This window comes from Styela clava, chromosome 3 (assembly GCF_964204865.1).
Source record: "Styela clava chromosome 3, kaStyClav1.hap1.2, whole genome shotgun sequence".
Lineage (NCBI taxonomy): Eukaryota > Metazoa > Chordata > Ascidiacea > Stolidobranchia > Styelidae > Styela > Styela clava.
Window position 1 is genome coordinate 3,666,559 of NC_135252.1, and position 16,833 is coordinate 3,683,391.

Here is a 16,833-nt window from a genome sequence, read left to right on the forward strand (position 1 = left end):
CAAAAGATTTCATTTTTGAATATATTTCAAATGATTCCAATAGGCAGTTGAAAGCGAAAGTTAGCATATCGGCTTTTTTAATTTAAATCTTGATGATGGGGAAAATGTTCAAGTTTTGTGACAGGTATGCCGCGAATATTTGCAGACCTCAATAATGTGCCGCGATATAAAAAAGGTTGCGAACCAATGATCTATAAGTCCCAATAAATAATGCCATATTTCAATTACCACCTGCTGCCATTATTTGTTATTTTCAAAATACAAAGCAGCAAGCAAATACATCCGCGTCATCAAATAAAGTAATTTTAATTTTCTCAGAAACATTAATCGGTAAGTAGCAATGTGGATTTTTTTCTATTATATATTAGAAATTTTTTTCGTGGAGCTCCGTAAATAATAGTCAACATCTTCACGGGCTCCATAACACCAAAAGTTTGAGAATCCCTGCTTTACTATAGTGGTGGTAGCAAAAAAATGCAAAAAAGGCCAGAATGTCAACATAGGGATGGCGAACTGCGGTCGATGCGTGCCAAAATAGTGATGAGAAAATGCGGTAGCCCACATGCGTGTCAGTTCAGGAATGGCGAAACAACGCCGTTTATAAATCTAAAATTGAGCACAAGGTTAGCATGCAGTTTGAAGTTATAGGGACTATCGTATGCTATCTACCCCAATCGACCATATTTTGACATACCCTTTTTGGCTCGACCCCATATCGCTATCCCTATTTTGACTCGCATTGACCGCATTTTGACAAGCCCAATGTGACTTTTACGCTAACATGTACCACCTCCTCTTGCTCTACGGCAATCTCGACTAGTCCTTGTATCTCGTTTGTGTTTACCACAGCACTCAGATCACTGAATTGGAAATATTTATCCTTGTTCTGTGGCTCGGCCCACAGATATATAGAGTGTGCTTCTGTCTCATTGCTGCGGGATCTATCGAAGGCTTTCTCGTTTGACGATAGACTTCAAATTTCCGTGGCGCGTAATGCATTTCTTGTGGTATTTGACAGAAATTATTTATTCGCCTGATCTTGATTCGTTTCTGTATGAAAGTATGGAACGCAAATAGCTCCCCCGCCCATCACAGCGTGCTAATTTCGGCTTTTTTAAAATTTGCGTAGGTCGTGGATGAATAATTATGGCTAATGTATCAGTGAAAAAGCGAACATTAACGACCACGGAATATTATCCAATGTGACTTATCGGAATCGCTCCCCCATTTACATGTACTTGGCCATATTCTATTGCCTGACTCCAAATTTGCGTGGTTATCTGGATTTCATTGCGCGGCCTTGCTATGCAGTACCAAAGTTATACAAATAAATAGAACTAGAGTGCGCTTCGCTCTCGTTTCGCGAGATCAACTGAAAACTTTGGTGAAATCTCTCCAGTGAAAGTTTTTGGTTTTTTTTATGAGATTAGTCAAAAACATTTGTCTCCACTTTTATCCATAGTGTAATCGCCCAAACCACCACGCTTTTTCATAAACGAGATCCACATCAGGCTCTAAATTCCAAACTTGAATATAATAGTATTTGAACAATCATAAAGTGTCGCATGTATCAGTGCAGATGGTAGATCAAAAAGGTAACACCCGTTTTATGGGTTACAACTAGCAAAATAATTACCACCCCTAAGCCATGAAATTTATTATATTTGATATGGTAGCTTCTTTGATTTCAGAAAAATTTTAAAATGTCCGAATTTGCGAATTGTCGATTTTGAGACCTAAATTTGGCATCAACCAAGCAGGGCAAAGCATAGTTTCATCAAATGCATGTAAATGAAATGTGAAAACAATGTTCCTAATATTTGTGCTATTTCAAATAGAATCAACGCAAAGATACAGAATATTGTAATTTTTTGAATAAAGTTGTTTCCAGTTTAGAATATATATGGGAATTTTTCATCAGCAATATGAGACTTGAAGAAAGAAACCAAAGTCAACCTTGTCTTCTCGGGAAACGTTTCTTTCAATGTATGTTCCGCCTGCTATTAAATTCAATTCAATTTGCAATTCTTCTGTTGTGGTGTAATTTATATTTTATTTATTATATGAAATTATACACTTTTCTTCGATTGCGATTAGAATGGAGTAATACATGAGCGATTATCTCGATATTGCGACAAGCAAGCAATTAATCAGAATAAAAAAACACTGAGTGTTGAAACAATTAAATCACTATATAAGAATACTTGTATACCTTTGATGAAGTTTAGGGCAAAACATTTCAACTTTTGCCGCCAATACGTTTGAGTTTGGCTATTTTGATCCGGTGGTATTGAAATAATCGCTTTTTTCAAGTGCGTTAGCTAACGACATAAAATATCTTTATTTGTGACGTCGCAATAAATATATTTATTAGTCAACAATCGTAAATACGGCAATATTAAATTTGCAAATTGACAAAAAATGACAGTTTTATTAGTAACCAGACTTTGACTTGTATCAACAGGTCAAAATGTCGCAAATGCTCGCGTTTTTACACGCGCTCTTGCGTGAGCGAATCAAGCACTTCATCAGCAGCGATTTCCCTACCCCCCGCCTAATTTTAAGGTGCGATTCCACACTGTAACCCCTAACTCAAGTATAACTGTATTCAAATATAACGACTATGGCATATTTATCAGTGTAGATGAGAGTGTTCCAAACCGCGGTCTGCGGGCCAATTACGGCCCGCGTAACGATTTAAAATGGCCCGCCGGACTTGAGTCAAATAGTTTAACACCTCCTGTGGGACTTTTTATGTTTTAGATACCGTCTATCGTTACATCATTATCACAGTTTAAGCACGTTTATTTCGTAATATTTGAATTATACCGGTATCTTACGTATTATACACTGCAATATTTTAGTTATCAGTCGTATATTAAGAAAGGTTAAAGATGTCACAAAACGAAAACTAGGCACTGAAAACAGACATTTTTTAGATGAATGGCAGCGTTTTCATTTCTTCATTGGAAAGAATCAAACTTCAGCGATTTGTCTTCCTTGCCAACAAAATATTTTAGTTCTGAAGTAATACAACATTATGCGCCATTATGATCAGTTGACTCGCGTATTTCAAAATTTAATTTATTGCTTAATTCATACAAAAGTCAAACAAACATGTTCAAAAAAAATGTGAAATGTGTAACAAAACAAGCCATAGGTAGCCATTCATACGATGCCATATGTTAGATAAGCAAGTAACTAAATTAGTCACTGTATCAGTTGCAAATTACTTGATGAAAGCCGTGCTTGTTATTTATTTCTCGGGAATTCTATCAACTAAATACATAACAAACTGCGATGCTAGGTGTATCTAAAATCAAGCTTAGAGCCTATTTTGGTGCCTATTTCTCAAAATTTTCTTCAGACACGACCCCAGCCGTGTCGTCGCGCACTTTTCCTCGCTACCGTTTTCTGGCCCTAAAATTTTATTCTGCTGTGTATTTCGGCTCGCCGTCAATCAACTTGGGGTACCCATCATGCACATCGTTTCTTAAATACATACCAACTTTTTAGGAATACAAATAGTTTTACCGCTAATAGCAAATTACTTACCACCCCCTAAATTTCGAAACACGCCCCCTAGAATGAAAAGCTGGGGAACATACTGTTCCCCAGTGCCTTACAAGTTTTGCTGGCATTCGTTAATTTTGTATCTGAAGTATTATTCTTCACCGACGTTAATCACCCGAGAAAAGAAAACAATCTGTATGTTGGAGCAGAATTATTTTCGGGCAGCATCGGAATTCCTCATGACGATTACATACTGGAAAATTCTGTGAATAGTAAGGACATTGGTGGATTTTTGCATCATCTGTTCAAAGATCCCAGGAATTGGTTATTTTGGCTGATAACATTTCCTTTAACTAAAAAGATAGCGTTGCTTTTAACCGCAATACTTAGACATGATAAATTCTCGATCTCGTTCATTGTTCAACTGCTAGGACAAACTGTAAAGAGTCTAAAAATCAGAAAAAGATTTCATAAGACTTTGATTATGCGTTTGACAATACGTATGTATACTCATCCTGAGGAATGCTTCAGAAAACATTAAAAAAACTGGCTATTAAAAAAATTAGCAAGAAAATTTATTTGTCAGGCAGTGAAACGTCATGACAACATCGCTTCAGAAAGTCTGAGACTACGAGAAAAAGAACAAATGCTATCGTATATGACTGAGAAACAGTTTTGATCGCTCTGAAACAAATCGTAATTACCCGAATAATAAATCTAAGGACAACAGCATCAAATTCAGGCACGATGATAGACCGTCGAACGGCAATGTTGTAAATGCAAATCTACCGCGTCTGCAAGGAAGCATTCATCCGCGACCTGGAGAAGAAAATCTTCATCCACCCACTAAAAGCGAAACATATTCGTGAATCATCATATTACATCACCATGGCGACCGCGGCCTGTCGTGTCTGGAGTTGCTTTCTTTCGTTATTATCCGGGTTAACGGGTCGCTTAATGGCGTCTCAAGTCCGGCTTTTGTTAGTATTTTATGTTTGACTTCTTTCTCATTATGATTTAATATTAGACTCACTGCCTCAAAGGTGACGCTGCTCGATAACCTTCTCTGGTTTATCGCGTCTCCCTTCACACTGAAATGTAATTTTTCATTTTTTCAATTTTGTTCGTCAATGTTTACATTCGGTTTGTGATAAAATAAACTACTGACTGACTGACTGACATCAAGTTACCAATGACTTTCCGGTTAATTAATAGAGAGAATCTACCACAAATGTATGAAACCAACTCGAGTCCTGAAATCTATGAGAAAGACGCCGAAAGGGAACTTTCTGCAACAGAATACGATGTGCTTGCTGGGAATACAAGATTAACGTCAGTGTCTTTTAAAAATGTGATCAATGGAGTTCATTTTGATATTTTAGATGTATCGCCAATAAGAGAACCAACTCTATACTGCAGCTAAAAAGCCGTATATATATATAGCTAGAAATGTGAAAAAAAGTGATGAAGGTTCGAAAACAGTTGAAAAACAACCAGAACAATTCGGATTTGATCAGTAATTTTAATGAATGTGCTTCTGGATTCCATGTTACAGATATTTGCCAAGAATATTTACTCAAAATTGAAAATCCAAAAAGGCGAAATATCTCCATCATCTTATTTTCCCGAGGATTACAGCGTTCAGCCATCTTCTGTAGTAGGATATTCGGGTCATTTTCGTCTTCAGTCTCACTGTATACAAAGTGTTTTGCAGCTTCAATCATTTGAGCACCTGCGCAATATAAAATTATGGCTCATTGTTCTTTATTCAACTTGCTAGTAGATTTGCTGACTGACATGGAAAAAAAACATCTTTCTCTTCCATTTCTTAAATGTTTCTGCTAAGTTTTCATCATGCAGATCAAGAGTCGATGGTAAGTAAATTCAGACACCGCTGCCACCATGTTACTTATGTCTTGGAGAATAAAGGTCGAACGGAATATGTTACACTTCTTTATTGCACCAGCATAACACACAACTTAGTTGCTCACGACAACAGTAGGCTACAAGACAACAGTAGGCTACAAACTAGCGAGTGACGCGACTGCGATAGGTTAACGCCAGGCAGATAGCACAATCAATTATTAGGGACATTACTCGACAAGGCATTATTATTGGTCATCATCAACAATTAAGTAAGAATATTACCCCATCCTTCTATTAATTTGATTTTAACGATGTGATAAAGATAGTACCCACACTAAACCTGACTAGATTTTGTCGGTGAATAAAGATAGTGGATAAAACAACATTAACTAAGGACAATATACAGGGTGGCATGGGATCTTAAAAACCTATTCCGAGAAACATAAACAAAACCCTTAGTCTATTTACTTATATTTTTGTGTAATGTCAATATTTTGCTGATATACGTAATATTGTTTAATTCAATTATGACCATGACCGTCATCTCATACCAGAAATGATCCCAAAACTTAGACGTTCCCGGCGTGTGTTTTTCTTTGGACGACGAATGAATAGCACGATTAGATTTGTTATATATTATGTTGAGCTTACTATCATAGCTTGTTTACTACTCTATCTGCTTGTGGGCTATATTGTTACGTCACAATGCTGTCTAGTGCCGTAAGTTGTTTTTCCTCTGTTTAGAGGTCTTTTGTTCTGAACTAAGTTGATGGACGGATGTCCAAATAAATCGCGTGCAGTTTTGTAATGAGTCTGTATTCATTACTTGTTATAAAGATATAACAAATTGGCGACGAGGATTAAAAAGCCTTTTTGTGCCGGTTTGTAGCCATTTCTTGGGGAAGGAAGGAAAATATATCGAAGTTACAGCTTAATTTCGAGGATAGATAAGAGAACAGTCGCTGGACTGCGACGGAGTTAGAACTGATTATTGCAGCATAATCAGTGACTTTGGATATTCATAGTGAACAGCATTCACTGGACTGGGAACCCAAGGCCTGTTATTATATTGAATTAAACGGCAGTAAATTATTTGAGCATCGTTGAAGCACGATTGCAACTGTTAACAGAATAATGACGTCAGCATCATTGGAAGTTGCGCAATTCAACATTAATCGCCCAGACGAATGGCAACAATGGCTGCGACGATTTGAAAACATGTGCCTCGCCATGTCGATTGACAACGCAGAGAGAAAGAAAGCGTTATTATTACATTTTGCGGGACCTGAAGTTTTTGACCTGTATGAGAATTTGCCCGCACCGCCGAATGCAGATGAAAATGATAATGTTTATGCCAACACCGTTAAGAAATTGGATAATTATTTCGTGCCAAAGATAAACATTGATTTTGAATGTGATGTTTTCAGGAATGCAAAACAGAAATTTGGCGAAAATATTGATACTTATGTGGCACGTTTGCGTAAATTAGCTGTTACCTGTGATTTTACGGATGCTGATCGTGAAATAAAACAGCAAGTTATTTCTGGTGGATGTGATTCTAGAGTTAGGGAAAAAGCTCTACAGCAGCGTATGTCTCTTCGAGAACTTCTGGATTATGCAAAAAGTCTAGAACAAGCAAAGCAACAAACAAAACAAATTGAACAACGTCACACGAGACCAGAGAAATTATATGAAATTGATGTGCAGCGTGAAAAGAATTCCGATAGCAAATCCAAGCCTAGAGCACCACAGCTTTCTTCGGCTAGAGGGGGTAAGTCTCTTAGATGTTTTCGCTGCGATAGTTCTAAGCACTTTGCCCGTGAATGTCCATTTAAAGATGCCAAGTGTTTTTGTTGTGGTAAAAAGGGCCATACCAAGAGTGTGTGTCGATTCAAGAAATCAAGTCAGTATAGACACGGCCAGAGAAGTAAGCAATGTAATTCTCAATGTTGTATCGCTGGTGATAAGAATACGCCGGGCGAAAGTGAAACGAATGAAAACTCTGGTTCATCATACGAATTACATCATACAGTGTCGTCCGTGCAAAATAACAATGTGGGTGTGAAATGCAATCCAATCTATCTTGATCTTGACATCGATGGCAAAAACATTTCTTGGGAAGTAGATACAGGGGCTACACTATCTGTCATGTCTTTAGTGCAATATAAAAAGTTGTGGCCAAAAGCAGAATTGAACCACACCGATGTTAAACTGTCTACATACACGGGGGAGTCTATTCCAGTAGAGGGAGAAAGGGATGTTACTGTAACGTATCAAAATGGTAACCCAATGGTATTGCCAATCACTGTGGTAAGAAATAGTAACCGCTGTAAACCATTGCTGGGGAGAAATTGGTTGAAACATATCAAACTTGATTGGAATTCAATTTTCAAAATAAACTATTCTGATGTTAAAATCAGTACACTGCTTGATAAGTATCCTGAATTGTCTTCATCTGGATTAGGTTGTGCAAAAACTGAAGCTAAATTGGAGATTGATGACAGCGTTAAGCCTAAATTTTATAAACCACGACCTGTACCTCTTGCACTCAAAGAATTGGTCGAAGCTGAACTTGATAGACAAGTTGAAATCGGTGTTTTGAAGCCATGTAAAACATCCGATTGGGCTGCACCTATGGTTACCGTATTAAAAGCTGATCAGAAGTCAGTTCGGCTCTGTGGTAGTTATGACTTGACTGTAAATAAAGCAAGTCGTCTTGAGCAGTATCCATTGCCAAAGGTGGATGAATTATTGACTAAATTTGCTGGTGGGGAAAAATTCTCTGTTATTGATCTGAAAGAGGCATATCTGCAGATACCATTGGCAGAAGAGAGTCAAAAGTACACAGTAGTTAATACACATAAGGGATTATTCACGACAAATCGTCTTGTTTATGGAATATCAAGTGCCCCAGCTATATTCCAGAGATATCTTGAAACACTGCTGGGTGACATAGCAGGTGTAGGTGTTTTCCAAGACGATATTGGAGTAACCGGTTCTTCTGATAAAGAACACATAGCCAGATTGGAAGAAGTTTTCAAGCGTCTTACAAATGAAGGTCTAAAAATTTCTCCAAACAAATGTAAATGGATGGTTTCAGAAATTACTTATCTTGGATATCGTATAAATAAACTTGGAGTTCAACCAACTGAAGATAATCTGAGAGCTGTTCTGGATGCCCCAGAACCACAAAATATACATCAGTTGCGCTCATATCTGGGGATGCTTAATTATTATGGTAAATTCATTAAAAATTTATCAACTGTTGCTGCTCCTTTGTATGAACTTCTTCGTTCGAATGTTCGATGGCACTGGAATAAAAGGCAAGTGGAAGCTTTTAAGAAAACGAAATCGCTATTGTGTAATGCTCCATGCCTTGCTCATTTTGACGGAAATGCCGCCGTCATTGTTTCTGCAGATGCCAGTCCTTATGGAATCGGAGCAGTTTTATCTGTAATAACGCAGGAAGGAGAACGTCCTGTGGCTTTTGCATCCAGATCTCTGTCAAAACCAGAGCGTAATTATAGCCAATTGGATAGAGAGGGATTAGCTCTAGTATTCGCTGTTACAAAGTTCCATTCATTTTTATATGGAAGACCGTTTGTTTTGGAAACTGATCACAAGCCACTTCTCGGTTTACTTGGGAATATAAGCCACTTCCTGATGCAGCTCCACCGAGAATGATCCGTTGGAAAGTATTACTTGATGGATATCAATACGAATTAGTGTATGTTCCAGGTAAAAACCAAGCCAATAGCGATGCACTAAGTCGTTTGCCTTTGCCTGTTAAACCGGATTATATACCGCCTTGTGGTGATGTAGTGAATCTTCTTGAAGCAGTCGATTCTACCCTTGTTAAAGTTGATGCAATTCAGTCTTGGACGAGAAGAGATCCTGTACTGTCCGCAGTTATGCATCATACTCAAATGGGCTGGCCAAAATCTTCTGACATAGACCCAGAATTACAAATTTATAGAAGCAAAGAGACGGAACTAAGTGTCCATGAAAATTGTTTATTTTGGGGTTGTCGAGTAATTATTCCGCCACAAGGAAGACAGAAAGTGTTGCAATTACTTCACGATGGTCATCCTGGTATTTGTTCTATGAAAAGAATTGCTCGTAATCATGTATGGTGGCCTGGGGTTGATGCTGATATTGAAGAGTTGGTGAAATCTTGCAGTTTGTGTCAACAGTTACGTCCCAGTGCACCTCAAGTTCCTGCTAGCCCATGGTCCTATCCTAATGGTCCATGGCAAAGAATACATATGGACTATGCCGATCCAGTTGATGGGAAAATGCTTCTTGTTATTGTTGATGCGTTTAGCAAATGGCCAGATGTGTGGATTACATCGTCAGTTTCTGCTCATGAAACTATTGAAAAAGTCAGACTTTCATTTGCTACACATGGATTACCACTAGTTGTAGTCACTGACAACGCTGGTTGTTTTGCAGGAGACGAATTTGCAACATTTCTAAAGGCAAATGGAGTGAAGCACTTGTTTTCACCACCGAGACATCCGGCTTCTAATGGCCAAGCTGAATCAATGGTAAAACAAGTTAAACTTGGATTGAAGAAACAAGCACCAGCATCTTTGTCAGTCAGACTTGTTCGGTGGTTATTTAAATACCGAACTACACCACATACAACGACTGGTCAGACTCCGTCGGAATTACATTTTCGTCGTAAGATTAGAACGCATCTTGATCTAATCGCACCTTCATCACGTTTGAAGAAGTCAGCAGAGAATGTTCCAAGTGGAATAATAAGAACTTTTCACATTGATGACCAAGTTTTTATTACAGAAGTCGTTGGATCTCGTTTCAAATGGTTACCTGCCACAGTAACTGAAGTTATGGGTCAAATGTGTCGTGTTCGTTTGAACGATGGAAGAATTTTTAGACGTCATCTTGATCATATTCGACATCGATTTTCTGCTGATGATGTAATGGTACGTGAAGGGAATCAAGATTTTAGAATGAGTGAGAGAATACCAGCTGCAATTCCAACAGGAATACCTGATGTTGATGTGGGAGATAGAAATTCAACTCCTACCTCTACTGCTACTGAAGAGACTGATGAATCTCAAAATGACAGAGACAATGTAGACCCAGTTCCTAATTTTCCAGAATCGTCCAGTAATTCAAACATACCTTATAAAACAAGATCTGGCAGAATATCAAAACCGCCAGAAAAACTATCTCTATAAGAAGTTTTATAATTTTGTACTGGACAGAATTATAGTTGTAAAAGTTTCTTTGAATTTCTTAGTTTCTTTGTGAAATTCTGTGTGTTGCTTGTATATTTGTTTTTGCAATATTTTATACCATTTGATTGGGAATGTTGGAATTCGGGTAATTGTGTTGTACATTTATTTTTAATATTTGGTTCTTGAATTTGTACAATATTTCCCAAAGGGGGGAAGGAGTGTTATATATTATGTTGAGCTTACTATCATAGCTTGTTTACTACTCTATCTGCTTGTGTGCTATATTGTTACGTCACAATGCTGTCTAGTGCCGTAAGTTGTTTTTCCTCTGTTTAGAGGTCTTTTGTTCTGAACTAAGTTGATGGACGGATGTCCAAATAAATCGCGTGCAGTTTTGTAATGAGTCTGTATTCATTACTTGTTATAAAGATATAACAAGATTTTCTGACACAGTTCACCTAACCTGATCGAGCAACGCAATGGTAATACATTGTCAGTTGTAAACATCAATTAAATGTTATACTAACCCGTAAAAATGAGAAGATTTATCAACAAATCTAGTGTGGGCGGATAGTTGGAATGAAATTACATGTGCATAAAACCTAATCCCATCGTAGACGTTCTACTTATCTTGAAATTAGATTCGATGTTGAACGTATCAAACAACAATGTCGAGAAAACAATTTATGTTGTCATGGTTTGACGCAGGATACCTTGTACTTATACCCGAATACAGGGGCGTAGCCAGAAATTTTCAAAGAGGGGGGGGGGTCTGAAATTTATTTGCCAAGTTAGATCGAAACAGCTAGCGGGTCCGGCCGAACGCCGGAAGATAATGTGATTCGCTTTATAAGATTTCTAAAAACATACGTACACATATCACAAGCTCCTAATCAATCAATCATCATTTTATTCGTCAACACAAAATGAACGTATCATAAGAAAAAAACATTTCAAACACAATAGGAACTTAAGTTGTGTGACAGGAGTCGCGAGGGACCTCATAAGGTCTTCAGGCAGCGACACCTTAAAAGCTCGCTGATTCAGGTTAGTGAACACAAAAAGTTAATGAAACACCAAAACACTTCAAAAAATATTATAAGAAAAAAAGCAGCATTTCGGAAAACAAAATATTAACAAATATGTTTCATGAATGGTTTGTAAAAGCAACTTAACGCACTGTATAAATTCATCAGATATTTAGAAAGGAAAATAAATATAAAATAATATACTGTATTAATTACTCAAACGGGATCAGCCATTGTCCTGATCACTGGCATGGCGTAAGCAAGCAATTAAAAATTTGATTCTCAGAAAGTCAGACTCCAGACAAATTTCCCCCGTTTCGTCACTAATAACCTCATCTCAATGAAACATCAAGGCTCTTCTCGGTGCGCGAACCTATAAATTACTCTTCATACACAAAATAGAAAGAAAAGCACCCCAAGGGAAAATTTATTAACATGTTTTTAGATATTCCATGAAGTGTAATCCACATTAGCGATGGAACGAATCTAAGGTGGTAATGAAATCATGAAGGCTCGGGTTCAGAATTTGCTATCGATACATGCGGCTACATTTGAAGGAGTTTTCCACGGTAACACGTTTTTCAATTACATTTTATAGCGCGCAATTTCCTTTCTGAAACGTATAGAAAGCTAACAGCAACAAAATAATGCTCAAATCAAGTTAATGACTTAACTTGAAAGAAAAGAAACAGCAACATGTAGCATTGAATGGACGAGTAACAACTGAGTGCTACTTGCAAAGAAAAACTTTATAGCTAAAAGCAATCATACAGACGTATCGTAGTCAAAATTGAATTTCTTTGGATTGACATGTATGAATGTTAAAATTTCGACGTTTTTTGGCTTCAGACGGTTGCGTAACGGCGTTGTTACAACGCTAGCTGTGCTAAAAAGACGTTCAGAATTAACTGAAGCAGGAAGCATGAGAGCAAGCTTATGGCCAAGGCAAACATCGCTTGTTATTCGTTTCTGTATTGTGGTCAGAAAACAAGTTGGAGACTTGTGGGTCGTTTAAGAGTATGTGCCGCATGATATTGTCTGACAGCAGTTACGATATCAACATCCACATGCACCTGTTCCCTGACAAAACCACCGTTTTCAGGTGCAACGAAGACAACACTATCTTTGGCTTCTGCTAAAGTACACAATTGTCAAGAAGATACGGTAGACGACGTTCGCTGCTGACCGTGCACCATTTTCAATGGTTGCAACGGAGTCTAAAATGAGTTTTTTGCGTTTACATTGTGACGTCACGGACTCGGCTCGACTCCTTCACCTCAATCAATCAATCATTTATTTCGGTACTCTGACATGAAAATAAAAACAGCACAAAAGTATACGGACAAACAAAATGCAGATATACCCGGAAGGATTCGCCGAATCTCTATAATACCAGACTCGTCCCGTAGTAGTATATATTTACGATTTACGCCTTAACAAGTCATCGGTATGTTAGTCGTTGCAAGTCATCGATAGTCCGATTCTGCGAATTATCCCTGACCCTTGACCCCCTGAAATTCTTGTTTGGGATACGGTAGGATATTTCTGTATTTAGCATATGAATTTTGTAGTTCAGTATTTATTCCGGGGAAATTTAGGACGAAAGTTTTTAGATTTTGCCTACTTTCCTCATTTTTGATATACCGTATGCCTTTCTTTTGCCCTTTGTTTCTTCTTGGTTTTGTCCAACGAAAATCGAAATAAACTTGCTTACTTACCAGCTATTACCGTAGCTGTATAAAGTTATAAGTTAGCTGTATAAGTTAATCATGTACGGTACCGGTAAGCATGTTCCGGTAGTTAATCGTGTACGGTAACATGTTAATCACATGAGGCTCGGCGGTGTGGCGTATCGTGCTAAGCGTTAGGAATACGCTCGCCACCGCATCTCTGATTACCCTTCGTGGGATCGCAGGTTTGAATCCCATGCGTCCTGCGGGGATGATCATGTGCGAGAGGATTGCCGGACTCCTCCCGCCGTAGGGTGGTTCACTTAACCGCTGGTCGGTGACCGGTACGGCTTCCTCCACCATCATGACCATGCTTCCGAGAACAAATAACTGGCTAACTAGGTCCATACCCGACCTAGACTGGTAACCGGACGAGAGGCCGTGGTTCGCCATATGATTAAGCCGTCTTATCGACTTTCTTCTCCTCCGGGATAAATATGTAAATCCTATACTATGTGTGGTATGTGTCATGAATGTCCAGATGTGAGGGGTTTACTGGTTTCGCTTCTCTTCAGTTTATTGCACAATTTCATTTAAATGTTTTTGGGGTCTGGTATAGTTTAGTACCACATGTACTTCTAGTTGACCTGGCTCAACAATTTTTGCATATGTCAATCCTAACCCCCACCTGACTACGTCACCTAAAAATTACGTCATTTCCACGTCACAGTGGTGTAATAACTAATAAGGCCCACCGAAGTATGCGGATGGTCGTCCAAAACGCGCAAACGATCACCCAAAATCGAGCAAGCAATTTCTCTCGTTTTCTCGTCACAACGATCACTACAGGAGAGAGATTGCCGGCTTTAGCAAGTTTGTTATCGGCGGCGCAAATGTCATTTCGGGCGATCGTAATTATACTTTGGCAATCCCTATGACGTGATGGTGACGTCGTAGTGACGTAATTTTTGGATGGAATAGTCAGATGGGGGTTAGGAATAGCATATGCAGAATTCGTTATGCTACGCCCACCGGAAGTACTTGTGGTACTAAACTATACTAGACCCTGTTTTTGTACGGTACTGATATTAGGATAGGATTTACATATTTATCCCAGGGGAGAGGAAAGCCGATAAGACGGCTCATTCGTATGGCGAACCACGGCCTCTCGTCCGGTTACCATTCCAAGTCAGGTATGGGATTAGTTATATTGTTTGTTTTCGGAAGCATGGACTTGGTGGTGGAGGAAGCCGTAACCAACCAGCGGTTACGTGAACCACCCAACGACGGCGAGGAGTCCAGCAATCCTCTCGCACATAACCATCCCTGCATCGTATTCGAACCTGCGAACCCACGCAGAGTAATTAGAGGTGCGGTGGCGAGCGTATTCCTAATGCTTAGCCCGTTGAGCCACACCGCCGCGCATGAACATCGGCGCCGCGGCGGTCAGACGTTTCTGAAAGAAGAAGTCTATATGCTTCGTTTAAATGGGATTCTCCAACACTAGGCAATGTCGCTTGATCTGTGAAGTGTGCCATACTGTATATATATATATAACAATTTTATTCATGAATACCAATGGCAGAATGGAGTATGCATTCAACATTGTGGTAAAAATTAATTAAAAAAATAATGATCACAAAACAAATTAGAATAGATTTCTGTAAACAGGTAAGGCAAGCAGAATATTATGAAATTTGAACTGATGGAATCGCAGAAAAATTCCCACACAGTAACAATCATAATGTTTCCACTGATTCATTGTCAGAACTGTATGAAGTGTATTGTTATATTTTTATCAATCACTCTAAGATGACCGTGATTACTGAATTACCAATATATTATTTCCCATACTAACTGGAAGTACAGCAGCAGCCAATGCTTTATTTCAATTTTATGATTTTTATCCGCATGTATTCAACTGTTTTATAGTATTCAGTGTATTCTGATATTTTTTAGTAAAATAAAATTTGAATACTGTATAAGAATGTGTGGAAGAACAGCTTGCACATTGAATCCTCATGAAATATCGAAGTCAACCCGATATGTAAATTCAAATGGAAAACAGGTCGATCCAAAATGGCGGAAAGGTGACGAGGACAAATATAGACCGAGCTATAACAAAGCACCAATGTCATTTTGTCCTGTTTTAATACATTCAGATCATCTTAAGAAAAAAATGACTAAAAAAGATGATGATTCAGATGAACAAGGTCATGAAAGAGTGATTACCTCGATGAAGTGGGGTCTGGTGCCTCTGTGGGTAAAAGATCCAAAGCAAGCTCAATATAAAATGAACAATGCAAGAAGTGATACAATGCTATCTAAAGCTTCTTATAAAAAGCCACTAGAAAAAGGGCAGAGATGTGTTGTTTTGGCAGATGGATTTTATGAGTGGAACACAACAAAAACAGAGAAACAACCATATTTTATTTATTTCAAAAATAAAGATGATTATAAAGTAAAATCAGAGATCAAACAAGAGAATAACGATAGCAAGTATGACCTTGAAGAAAAAAATAATAATGTTGATGCCGATCTCAAAGAATCAAATGATCTCCAACCTGAAACAAAGGATAAGGAAGAAGGTAGCAACAAAATAAACTGCCAAATCATTAGAATGGCTGGCATATTTGAACGTCGAAAATCAGAAAATGATGAAGAAGATGAATTGTTTACTTTTTCTGTCATAACTGTCGACTCACACCCCGCATTTGGTTGGTTACATCACAGGATGCCAGCAATGTTAGAAAATGATGATCAGGTTCGAAGATGGCTTGACTATGGTAATGTACCATTGAAAGAAGCAATAGATCTTATTGCACCTAAAGACTGCTTGGAATGGCATCCAGTATCTAAATTAGTCAATAATTCCAGGAATAATTCACCAGAGTGTATGGTAAAAATTGACCTCACCAAACCTGAAGTTAAAAAATTATCCAATGAAAGTAAGAGAATGGCCAAATGGCTTTCAGGATCAATAACCAAAGTTAAGAAAGAATCTGAAACACCCCTTAGTGAAGATGAAAGTCAGACAAATGAGAACATTGTTAATAATAGTAGCAATGATGATGTCATACTAAAGAAAGAAAATGTACCATTGATAGCTCAAAATACTTGGTCGCCCAGAAAAGAAGTTACTCCCACGAAATACAAGAATTCAACCAGTCATAAGTCCCCCAAAAAAGGTGTGAAACGTCCAAGCAATGGTTCTATAAATTTAATGGACACATGGCTAAAAAAGGCAAAAAAGGATTGAATAGATATGGGTGAACTGTTTCTGTTTTTTGTTATGTTGACCACAAGTTTATCATTGTAATTTACATACATTCATATTACATTATCATCACATGGTAAATTAATTTTTTGTTCCATTGTCGATTACCTTGAGTTTGTTGAGAATAGCACATTCTACTGATGCAGCCAATGCCAAATATACATTTCCTACATCAACAAATTTGAGTTTAAATTTCCATTTCATAATATTGTCATTTAAATTTAATGGTGCTACATATCTACGAAAATAATTTGATTCTTGGATTCATAGTG

At 38.0% G+C, this 16,833-nt stretch overlaps 1 protein-coding gene across 1 annotated transcript; it reads left to right on the forward strand.

Annotated features, from left to right (window-relative positions):
* Positions 1–14,563: 14,563 nt before the first annotated feature.
* On the forward strand, positions 14,564–16,757 carry LOC120342727 (abasic site processing protein HMCES-like). Its single transcript, XM_039411692.2, has one exon. The coding sequence runs from the start codon at positions 15,272–15,274 to the stop codon at positions 16,541–16,543; it is 1,272 nt and encodes a 423-aa protein (XP_039267626.2). The 5' UTR covers positions 14,564–15,271; the 3' UTR covers positions 16,544–16,757.
* The last annotated feature ends 76 nt before the right edge of the window (positions 16,758–16,833 follow it).

Coding starts and splice junctions, on each gene's coding strand:
- LOC120342727 (XM_039411692.2), top strand. CDS start 15,272: ATGTGTGGAAGAACAGCTTGCACATTGAATCCTCATGAAATATCGAAG.